The 12,164-nt window shown below is 46.6% G+C and overlaps 1 protein-coding gene across 1 annotated transcript; it reads right to left on the minus strand.

Moving 5' to 3' along the window:
- Nucleotides 1–5,872: 5,872 nt before the first annotated feature.
- Nucleotides 5,873–11,609, minus strand: LOC135829628 (uncharacterized). The gene is made up of 6 exons (XM_065342026.1): nucleotides 11,304–11,609; nucleotides 10,449–10,770; nucleotides 8,990–9,150; nucleotides 8,662–8,792; nucleotides 7,776–8,121; nucleotides 5,873–7,437 (listed from the first exon to the last, which is right to left on the minus strand). Exons 5-6 carry the CDS (start codon nucleotides 8,115–8,117, stop codon nucleotides 7,063–7,065), a joined length of 717 nt encoding a protein of 238 aa, XP_065198098.1. The 5' UTR covers nucleotides 8,118–8,121; nucleotides 8,662–8,792; nucleotides 8,990–9,150; nucleotides 10,449–10,770; nucleotides 11,304–11,609; the 3' UTR covers nucleotides 5,873–7,062.
- Between the last annotated feature and the right edge of the window lie 555 nt (nucleotides 11,610–12,164).

Raw genomic sequence — 12,164 nt, forward strand, 5'->3', positions numbered from 1 at the left:
TTCACATTTCAATAAACACTTCGCCCAGGGCTGCTCAAAGCTGAAATCAACCGATCTCGAAGTTTTGGGCTTTTTGGTCCGTGATTCTTCACTTTGCACCTAAACTATTCACAGCAGTGCCAAATTTTTGGTGTCACCGAATGCGGGTGTCAGCGGCTTACAAGAAAACCAAAAATCAAATCAATGGGACCACTCACATCACAGCTGGGTCATGTTATAGAGAGGTACGTTGAAAGTGACACGTGGGCACAAATCAGTGGCGTGTCCAGGATTTTGCTGAGGGGGGGGGGGTTGCGGCCGGGATCAAGGCGGGATGGGGTGGGGGTAGATGACATCATGCTACTGTTCCAGGTCAGCCATTTTGAAAACCGATGTCAAGAAGCTCCTCCTGTAGCCCCCTTCTTCAACAGTTATTCACCCGAACGGCCCCAGAGACTGTTCCGGAGGATCAGTGCACCACACGGGGACAAGTGTCGAACTTGCTTCAAGTTCCCTTTCTTCGTGGGCCTGCGGGACGATCGACCATGATGTTTCGGGGAAGCATTCTCTGGAGCACTCTCCCCTCTGATTTAAGAGTGATACGTGTCCCTGGTCCCTTCCGAAAAGCTCTTTCTGCCATTGATATACTTACTTTGTGAATATCCTCGTTAAACTTTTATTATCTGCCATAAATTCCAACCTTCTCATCTATGTGTGGCACGTGTTGTGAGCTGCCTTTGGAGTGAAAAACCTGTCAGCGCCTTCTAGGTTCAGCCTGGTCCCATAGCTCAGTGGTTAGAGCATTGCTCATGACAAGCAGGGTCCCAGGTTCGAGTCCTGGTGGGTCTGGCGTTTTTTCTCTTTTCAGGCAGTTCACTTCCCCGACTGATACTTTGAATTTGAAGTATTAGTTCTCCCAATCCTTTCCAAATTTAATCACTTTCTTTCACCTCTATTATTATTATTATTATTAGTCCAATAGCAATTTCAAATTTGGACTTCAGGGAGAATTTCAAAGTTTTAGGAAATTAGAGGCCACATGCCACGTACTGCTCTTTTCTCTCCGAAACTCAACAATTGCAAGCCAGATGTGACAGAAAGAAAAAAAAGAAAAAATCATCAGTCACACCACCGGGACTCGAACCAGGGACCTTGCTAATCGAGCAATGCTCTAACCAACTGAGCTACAGTATGGCTCTTATCCACAGTGATGGTAAATCTATCCTTCTTCGATCAATCCATATCTGGCTTGCATCATAGGTGTGAGTTGCCAGTATGATGCAAGCCAGATATGGATTTATCGAAGAAGGATAAATTTACCATCACTGTGGATAAGAGTCATACTGTAGCTTAGTTGGTTAGAGCATTGCTCGCGATTAGCAAGGTCCCTGGTTCGAGTCCCGGTGGTGTGACTGATGATTTTTTCTTTCTTTCATATCTGGCTTGCAATTGTGGAGTTTCGGAGAGAAAAGAGCAGTACGTGGCATGTGGCCTTTAAATTCCTGAAAATTAGTCCAATATGCGATATATTTTACCGCTTAGGCCATGGTAAAAATTATCTTTGATTCTCAAGTACGCGCGCACCGATTTTTGGCGGCGCACCGACGATTGTTTTTATTTCTATGCATGCATATGCGCGCATGAAAACGGTCAATGTGAAAGGCATGATTCAGGGAGTAGTAAAATACCGGTATTTTTCTACTCCCTGGCCTGAATATATGAACATGTGACAATGTACAGATGTGTGACCCTATCTTTGGAAATGAAAAATTGTGGGAAATAAAATAAAAAATCGTTCGCTCGCACCGATTTTCACAGGCTCATGACCTGAGGACCAACTTCATTTTTCACCATGGCCTTTGGTATCAGGGGAATCAGTGGGGTCAAATACTAAGAATGCGATAATGATTGTTATTGTGTAATAAAATTAATATTAGCGGCGTGTCCAGTGCTGTACTTGCACGGCTATTCTTCGACCTCCCATTTCTCCCCAAGTCTGAGTCGATAAGGAGCAGACGGGAAATATATCTCTCACCTTGAACGGTTGTGGCAGTGTAACGTAGAAATAATTGTCAGCTGCTGCATTCCCTGCGTAGCTAAGCTATTTACGGACCATGTGCGCCGCTTGCCACAAACTGCCACAAACTATCCTGCTCTGACAATATCGTTCAAATCCCATAGATGTAAGTTAGACTTAGAGTCAGAGGCAAATAGTAAGATTGTGCAAATATTCTAACTTGCGTTACGGGGACAACACGTGTTGTGTAGATACACAGGAAAATCTAGTCTGGTTGGAGACAGGACACACAACGACAATAATTATACTTTATAATAGTGATTGCAGGCATCACCTCTACTCCTTCGGCCACAGTCAGTCTGTGAGAGATTTCTGCATCTACAGAAATACGGACGATCTGCATTATCCTGACTGTACTGTTGTCCGTAGTATAGTGTAGGCTAGCTAGCTCAGTAGCTGTGCAACTCGAGAATACCATATTCATGGTCATGCATGATGCAGCTGCACGGGAAGGTTTTGCGCGCCAGTGTGTTTCCTTGCTAGCCACTGACTCTGTACTGTGAGTGCTGCTATGTCGGCGCTCGTGGCCAGATCATGTAGACTCTACTGTAGATGTGGATCTTCTCCATACAGCCTTGCACTTGCAGGCATATTGGGACTCGGAGTACAGTTCTACTCGCAGTGCTATCTAGTGTAGATCTACACCATGGCATCCGGTAGACAGCTGAGTTCTGCAAAGACCGGAACTCGGAAGTGTGTTTGGCTACCATAGATCTACCACTTACAGGTGTAACAAGTCATGTACGCACATTTTACTGACGGTGATCTCCTGCGCGCGTCAAAGAAACGCTTCCGCAGTGCAGTGATCGCCGTGGCAATGGTGACCTAGTAGATCTACCTGGTGACTGGGTCTGGAGTCTGAAGCACTGGGGGGGGGGGGGGACCAGCGAGCGCAGATATGCAGTACAGTGTCAGTACATTCGGGGGGGGGGGGGGGGTGTGATTACACAGCGTGCAGCTGCTGGTCCACGGTAAGACCTGAGATAGCATAGCCCAGGCTACGTGTTTGCCTAGCGAAATGCTGCGGAATGCCATGTACTGATGTAGGCTAGTTGTAGCACTCTGTACTTGTGATGATACGACCAAACAGGTGCACAGATGCACCCCCCCCCCCCCCCAAACAAACACCCTTCCTCAACATGGCATTTCCAGTGCAGTGTGAGTCATTAATTTGTATAGTCTTCACTCAGCAACCTACCAAGTCACATGCACATGCATGCGTGGATGGAGATGCACACACGCACCCAAGAATGCGCACACACATACACACACACACACACACACACACACACACACACACACCATTAATTTGACGCCCATGGCGGAGGCGATGATAGCGATGCTACAGCAGAAGCCATAGCAGCTTGTGCTGGGATTGCACCATTCAACAGCTTCCAGGGCTGCACACACATACACACACACATATACACACACACACACACACACACACACACACACACACACACACACATACACACACCACCATTGGACCATTGGACGCCCATCGCCGGAGGCGATGATAGCGATGCTACAGCAGAAGCCATAGCAACTTGTGCTGGGATTGCACCATTCAACAGCTTGCAAGGCTGAAGAATTGGCCGCCACTACACACACACACACACTGTACTGTACTGCACTGTACTTGTTGCTCACTGCCAAAACTGGTCACGTGAGTCTCCCCGGGAGAGGGGAGAGAGACTCAAAAGGAATCTTGGAAAGATGACTCAATTGGTTATTGAACCGCCGAACGGCCAACACCCCCTGAAATCCCCAAAACTCTGGGTGGACTTGATAATGATCCAACTTATGGGCTCGCCACACCTCAGTAAGTGGGTGAGGACAAGGTGCAGAAGAAGGATTGACGGCATCAGGGTATCCGTCCCGGGATCCAACTGCAGTTACCCCTGCCCCCAGTGAAGGTAATACTTGCTACTGGTGTGAGTGGCTAAATCAGAGTGGATCTGACAAAAGCTTCACTAGCACCATTGATTACACAAGAGTTAAAGGGGAAGTATACCCTAAAATCAAATTTTCACCAGTTGTAGTCTTCGGGGTGCTGAGTCGAATGGTCTTGGTCCGAGGAAGCTGAGACGCTCCCTTCCTACTTGAATCCCAATCGAACTCGCGCACTTCCACCGAAACTGGGTGACTGCGCCCTACTAGATGGGGATTTGTATGCAAAATGTCACTAAAAGCGCCATTTCGTTCTTATAAAAGCACGGATGACCGCGATTGGCCCATATGTTGTAGTCTTTTGGACGCTGAGTCGACTGGTTTTGGTCCGAAAAGGCTGCGATGCAGCGTTCCTCCTTTATTCCCAATCGAACATGGTTGAACAAGTGGTCACGTGCTCCTGCGTACACCAGTCAGCTGGTCACCGTGCCTGCAGGGTACAACTTACTAGCCTGTTTGACCTTTTTTGGGTGCAGTCCTGTCACTCGAGTTGAACTCGAGTTGAACCTTGGTGTGAAAGTTGTCGCCTGCTGGCGCGGTGACCAGGTGATTTGGGCACCCAGGAGCACGTGACCGCTTGTTCAACCATGTTCGATTGGGAATAAAGGAGGAACGCTGCATCGCAGCCTTTTCGGACCAAAACCAGTCGACTCAGCGTCCAAAAGACTACAACATATGGGTCAATCGCGGTCATCCGTGCTTTTATAAGAACGAAATGGCGCTTTTAGTGACATTTTGCATACAAATCCCCATCTCGTGGGGCGCAGTCACCCAGTTTCGGTGGAAGTGCGCGAGTTCGATTGGGATTCAAGTAGGAAGGGAGCGTCGCAGCTTCCTCGGACCAAGACCATTCGACTCAGCACCCAGAAGACTACAACTGGTGAAAATTTGATTTTAGGGTATACTTCCCCTTTAATCTAGCCACAAGACACGTTCATTTTTCTTAAGGTGGCTCCTACCCCTCGGGTCCAAATTATTTTAGTTTGAAACGATTGTACTTTGTTCCGTAGGATATCTAGTGTGCGGAGACAAATTTTTATCAAGTTCTACCGGCCGGTTTCACTCAGGGGAGGGGCCCAAACATAGCATACTCAAAATTGCCAAATTAGGCTAAAAAATACAGGAAAAAAACAATTTTTGACCATAGCACTCGTAGTTATCCCGTTTTTCTTGATGTGCAACATCGGGACAGTCATATACTTGCAAAATACCAACACAAGCTTTAGAAGTAGGTAGAATCCTGCCCGAGAGGTGCCTTTTCCTCTTTTCGGAATAGTACCATTTCAGCGAACGTGTCCTGAATATAAGCCCCACCTGCATGTATTTGAAACTGGACTTGGTCAGCATTTGATGGCCATGCCATCAGAACACAATAGTGGTTCCGTGTAGCAAGTTTGAGCAGGTTCTACCGAAGCTAACTCACGAAATAAAACTTTGAAGTTTCCGAATGTAACCGAAATTGCATGAATAAGCACATTGCATTGAGTTCATCGCCCCAAGATATGAACCACCAACACTCACATACAGCAGACAATAGCCTGTAGTTACTCGATTGAGCTCTCATTAGAACATGATAGAATAGTGTTGAACAATTTTGAGCCGATTCAACCGGATCTAACTCTTCAAATAGAGCTCGAAAGTGTCGAAATTGTATCATAATGAAGAATCGGAATGCATTCCAGAGTGCGTTTCCAATCAAATCGCACGTATGACCAACATTTATCTTACATAATTGTTTCTGTTTAGGCGCTGCATCTGCGCCTTTGATCCTAGAGGGTGGTGGCGTTCCCACGGCGGATGCGGAAAACTCGGCTTCCAGCCGAGTCTCACGCGAACCGTGAAATTTAATTTAATCACAACTCAGTATTATTATTATTATACTTCAATGGCTTTGTTCACAGTAGTAAGAACCTAAGCTAACTAAGAAAAATATTAGTAATAGCTACAGCAATTCGATGTAACGTATTAGAATAATGTCTGCATACAGGAGCAGGAATGAGTTGAAGCTTAGTAAGCCTTAGTCTTGATTTAGCTATCATCAAACGCAGAGGCATTGCAATCAAGAAACCATAAATATTATCTGGAGCAGATATACGGAAAGGAATACCTACAGAGTAGGCACAATGCATCGCCATAGTAAAACGCTTGAAAACACGTAGTAGCTGTCAATACCTGTACGTGCCCATGCTGTCGTCATGGTCCGCCGGACACTCTAGGCTTGTACACTGCTCAGCCACTTCATAGAAGCAGGATCTGGCAAGTCGTACCCTTCTGCTTTCCGGCAACGATACAATGCTAGAGTGGCCGGTGGCAGCAAAGCGCTGGCAACAGCACTGACGGTGGAACTTGGGGCGGCACTGACAGTGGCACTTGGCGTAGCAGTGACAGTGGAACTTGGGGCAGCACTGACAGTGGCACTTGGCGTAGCAGTGATGTCTTCACACTGTGTTGCACTGGCAGCCTGGCCGATGGCTTCCGTCTCAGCAAAGTGCCCCGCCAGCTTTGCTAGAGTCGGTGCAGACTTTGTCACCCTTCGCCGACCAGTCGTATCGGGCTCTGCAAGTAGCGCTCTCAGACCAGCTGCACCGTTTCTCCGGAAAGAAACCCTCAAATCCGCAAGGCTTAGCCCACTGCTGGCAATTTTCATCGCCATGCCATTAGACAGCGCCTTGACGGGGATGCTAGCTTTCATCTCTTCAGGCAATTTCTTGCACCGGAGGTTGTATGCATGCACATCAAATGACGATTGAGATGTAACACAGCGTGTGAATGCCTTGTCTGAATCTAGGCATTTGTCATAGAGCTCATTCACATCACCAATCGCATTGTGCGCATCATACCCTGGGTGCCAACAAACTGGCTGAACAGATGCTCCTGAGTGTAGGAGACACAACCTGGATGCGCATCCTTGAAGGCAGGCAAAGTGTCGATGAACCCAGCCACCGCAGAGAGAAGGTCTTGTACCATACCTAAACTCTCCAGTTGGTTGAACAAGACTCGGCAATCAAACTTGAGCAAATTGTGACCAACCAACACAGTTTGACCGCCGAGCCCTAACCAACGGATGAAGTGGTGATGGCATCATGGAGGGTGACAGATTGCAAAGGCTCCTTGGATCCAACGCGCTGTAACCTCCCCTGGCCATTGACCACAGTGACAGTCAGACCGATCTTCTCCGTGGCTTTCGGATGGATGGATTTTTCCGGCACAACGTACTGGCTGAAGGTGTTGCTGCCAGACTGGGCCGCAAGCTGAACTATCTCGGCACAGTTGCCGAACCCTGTCGTTTCCAGGTCAAAGAACACTAAGTTAGTGTCCTTTGACGTCTCCAGTGGCTTACATGACACAGGCCCGGATGGTGGTGGCAACACATGGTCATCTGATGGCCGGAGAGCGCATTCACTTCCATACTGTGGACCTTCTCGTACCTGTAGTCAAAAAGCATATGCAAGCAAACAGTGCTTTTCAGAAACTCCCAATCTCCTTCAAACACAGGATACATGAGAATCCACTGCAGGAACGCCAGAATAGGCCTCATACCGGTATAGACCTTATAGGCGAATCAGACTACGGCCAAAATCACGTCTGAACTTGAATTTCCATGGTGATGCAGTCATGTTTCAAAATTTTATGCACAATCCCTGATCAAATCCATCCGAGTCGTAGAAACGTGGTCACATTTGGCCGTAGTCTGAATCGCCTATTATAGACAAATATTTAGCTTTTCTCAATTCCAAAGTACATGGAGATTGAATAGCCCACGTACCTCAACAGCCGACTGCTTGCTAGATCGGAGTTGACTAAGCTCAAGTCGCCGCCTCTTCACTGGCTTAGACGACTTCCGGAGTGATTCCCTTTTTCGTTTTCCATCCATCTTCCGTCCCAGCATTTCGGCGTGCCTACTTGGAGAAAGCCCTGCCTCTGTACACACTTTTGATACATAGGTGTAGCCGATGGTCTGCTGTGCGACTGCTGCACCAACCCGGAAGCTGAAGGAGCCAGATGATGCGTAGCTCCTCGACTTGGGCTGCTTGCTAACTACGGTGTTGTTGAAAGACTCGTTGGCTTGAGAGCTTCCGTGGTTAGCTAGCTTGTTCATTTTCGGCATACACCTATGCACACACATAGGGTCCACACACACACACACACACACACACACACGCACGCACACATGCATACGGTTCATACGCACACTCACACAGGCACATACACGCTCACACACACGCTCACACACACGCACACACACACACACACACACACACACACACACACACACACACACACACACACACACACACACAGAACGGCAAAATAACTTTCACAAGCTTTCAATTGGGCGTGAAGTGAATGATACTGTCAATACTTTATCAGTAACTCAGTATTGTAAAATTGTTTAGATTCACTGTAGAATACAGTTGAAGGTTAGGGGTATACTTACATTATGTTTGCACCTTTCCCTCGAACTAATGAATATTATTATAATACTGTGTTGACGTAAACCAGCCAGCTGTTGAGTTCACAACATACGGAGAGGTGACCTTCATTTTACCTGACATGGAACAGTAGAAAGAGTCAGTAACGGTATAGTCTGACAGTTTCGTCAAAACTACTGACTGTCGGTACGGAAAACTTGGATGATACAGGAAACTTACTGTGAAGATTTTCATCAGCTCAGACTTGGTTCTTTCATTGGACAAGTCACGACCATACGGCAAGCTCGTGTGCTTGTAGTTTGCAGGATCTTTGCAATATGCGCACCAGTCTCCACAACCCTTATGATCACCTGTGCAAGGCGTACAAAGAGGTTGCAATTCATGCTTGTAATACCTATTTGGAGGCAAATTTCAGAATGTCAATTCGAGTATGTGATACTACAGTATGTCAGCACTTGAACATCACAGCCTATTGGACAATTTTATTTTTCAGCTTGCGTGAGTTTTAAGTAATGGCATGATTCAGGTGAGGTGTTTCTATCCGTACCATAGAGATGTGGAACGGTTGCCATCAAGGACGCTTTCAAAGATGGGGCATCATTGTTTGACTGGTGCACGGCGTACATGAAGCATTTCTGAACGCTCTTGATGACCATATCCGATATTTCCTTGTGGCCCTGTTGCTTCAGCTTGTGTAGAGTGACTTACCTACACATATTCATAAGGATAGAACCATGGTGGAGTTTTTCATAATAATGGAAATGACAACACTGGTAATACAAGTACTCTACTCTCAACAGCACGAGTATCATACCACCAATAGGCTGACGTGCCACAGTAGAACTACTTCCTCCGCGTCATCGAAATTGTCGCAGTTTGACTTTTGATATAAAACGGGTTTTTTACTCACCAGCACTCGTACCAGAGGCAAGGAATCGGACATAGGCGACGGTCATCAGTATAGGGTGACGGCAAAGTTCTATTTTCTGTTATTGGAAGCTGGAATTTTTGAACTAGACGCAATTTCTTCGCTGATGTCGCTGCGATGGTAATTTCAACTCGCTGAGATCAGTCAGGCGTTGCAGCCTGCACATTTCTCGTGCTTATGGCCATTCACTCAAGCCTCATCACTGTTTTACCTTAGCTGGGGTGAGAATGACTTCGTGGAACAAGTGGCAGCGCTTGGAGAAACATCGAGGGGTCAGCAAACTAAATGCCTTCACCAGCGATAAAATTTGTCGCTCTGGCCGAGACACTCAGTACATGATTGTACCTGCAAGAGCCGTGTAGACTCTACACGTAGTGCTAGTGTCTGTACTAGTGATGCACACGCAGGTGCCGTACCATGATACCAGTGAATCAGGGCCGGGCCGGCAGTGATGCTGAAAAAGAGTGTGCGCTGGACGTGATAGTACACTTACCTGCATGAGCTGTGACCACACAGCTAAAATAAATGGGCATGCCGCGGCTAAAAAAAGTTCATTTCAAGATCGAGGTGATTCCGCCGACGGTAATCAACCGACCTCGCAACGATCGTGTATTCTTACTAGGCTTCGTTGGTGGTGAAGTAGAAATCATCCAGAGCTAGCAGACGACAAGCATAGCAGCTCTTGTCCTGTGGAGAAAGTCAAAGCGTTTGAGATGAGGCGCGACCAACTTTCAACCTTCCTTGAAATATTTCGGAACGATATTTTTGCGTCCATTGACATCAGCGACGACGAGGACTTCATCTCTGCATGAAAACTCTCAGTCCAACTGTCCTGGAACGTTACTCTAGTCTTCAGACTATCATACTGTGTAATAAGTTTTGAACAGCTTAGCTTATGGAGTTGTCAGTAACAAGTGACAAGTCACTAGTCAAACTGCGACAATTTCGATGACGCGGAGGAAGTAGTAATTGCACAGCATCACGTTTTGCATTGACATCAATACTAAGTTAATCTTGCTACTTCGAAGTAAAGTACTAATTTCATCATCAAGACAACTAATGTTGGGTTAGCACTTACCAAGATTCTTTTTTACATGGTTCAAGTCTGAGCTCTTCGATGTATTTTCAAACACTTCTGTCCGCAAACGCTTTATGGCCGACGAGTCATCATCTCACACCATAACAGCCACGTTCACACCAGAATCCTTCAAGGAGTTGCCAATGTCCACAGCTACGGCACCGTCCATGCTCTTTGAGGAACCGGAATGGTTTTTCTTGCAACCATGAGGAGGAACAGCTTTGTGGCGGCGTTCAGCATTGAAGCAAATGGCGCAACGCTTTGAGCAAGTACCATAAAGCTATAATTTTGCCCGTCTTGGCACCAATGGCATGACCAACACCTGAAGACATAAAGTGTACAACAATATGCACACTAAATCAACAATAGCAACAACACCGTCCATTAGGAAGCGCAGTTTGGACAAACACATACGTATAGTACGAAATAAAATAGCGCGAGCTCCAGTGTGGGAGCAAACCCATTCCTAAACATACGTATAGTGCAGAAGTATTTAGTGCCAGGTTTCACTGTGGATTATTGTTGACAATACTAACATTAATCAATGTGCCAAATAGGTTTTTTCATTTGACCCGACGAGACCACACGACGCTTGCAGATCACAGCACGCACTGTTCACCAGCCACACTCCACGAAAGCAAGTAGTAGTAGTACTCCTGACAAGTCTTGTTTCGTTCCATAGAGATATAACGAGGAACTCATCAGAGGAGAAGCAGTTGTTGAATGAAGGGGTTTAGAATTGTTAATCAATGTGCCAAATCAGTCCCCTCTGTCAGATTGGACTGCTTATGCAGCCAGCTGCCACAAGAAGCGGGCTACACAACTTTTGCCTGCAATAGTACACTGTCTACTTACCAGTCAGGCTACGTCCTCGCTTCTGCCATCCCATGTCATAACTCATCATAATGCCTTCACTGCCAGATTGGGCTTTCTCCTTTGATGCAGAATCTTTGCAACTTGAAGCAGCAACACTCTCTGTTTTAGGTCCAATGGATTTCTCGTGGTTTTGCAGACACTTTTGACTAGCTACTGGAATATTCAGTGTTGCCCTCAAGTTGTTAACGTGTGTTGCGCATATACCTGCGTGGTCCATAGCTGAACACAAAGTATGAGAAGTAGATCCCACAATCAGTCGGTCGAACATAGTGATGCTTGTCTATCTTAGAGGCACACACCTATGCCCCCCCCTCTCTCCTCCTCCTCTTCTCACGTCTGTTATTATTGTAATTATGCGCATTCCCGCGGCAGCGTCAACCAAGCAGTTATGCTTGACTGATCCACACTTTCGCTTATGCTGGACATTGAAACAGAGCGGATGTAGATATCTCCTACATGTAGAGAATGTGGCTCTACAAAACCAACGTCTGCTACGCACACAATACGGTCATCACAAATTATACCAATCCGGAGATACTAGAATACGGTCAGTGTATAGCAGAATCACTCACAGTGTCACTGTTCTGACACAACATGTGGGATTTATGAGGGGGCATGCAGGTTCCCATTCCAAATGCAAGATAGCACACATACACACACACACACCTATATAAATGTGCTCAGCTGCGCACGTATGAACGCATGCAGACACATGTACACTCATACGTCGGTTATCCGGAGCCTGGAGTTACGGGCACTTCACTGAGCTTTATTGGGCACCCTTTGGGCGTCTTTCAGTGGAAATATTACTACTCTTTTGTCACTTTTTGTGAAAATAGT

This window comes from Sycon ciliatum, chromosome 13, assembly GCF_964019385.1.
Source record: "Sycon ciliatum chromosome 13, ocSycCili1.1, whole genome shotgun sequence".
Taxonomy (NCBI): domain Eukaryota; kingdom Metazoa; phylum Porifera; class Calcarea; order Leucosolenida; family Sycettidae; genus Sycon; species Sycon ciliatum.

What these genes read in the sequence shown, in the direction of transcription:
- LOC135829628 (XM_065342026.1), bottom strand. Translation starts at nt 8,117, where the DNA reads ATGCCGAAAATGAACAAGCTAGCTAACCACGGAAGCTCTCAAGCCAAC. An exon ending in GCAAGCAGTCGGCTGTTGAG is followed by an intron (nt 7,438 to 7,775) that starts GTACGTGGGCTA and finishes TTTTGACTACAG; the next exon opens with GTACGAGAAGGTCCACAGTA.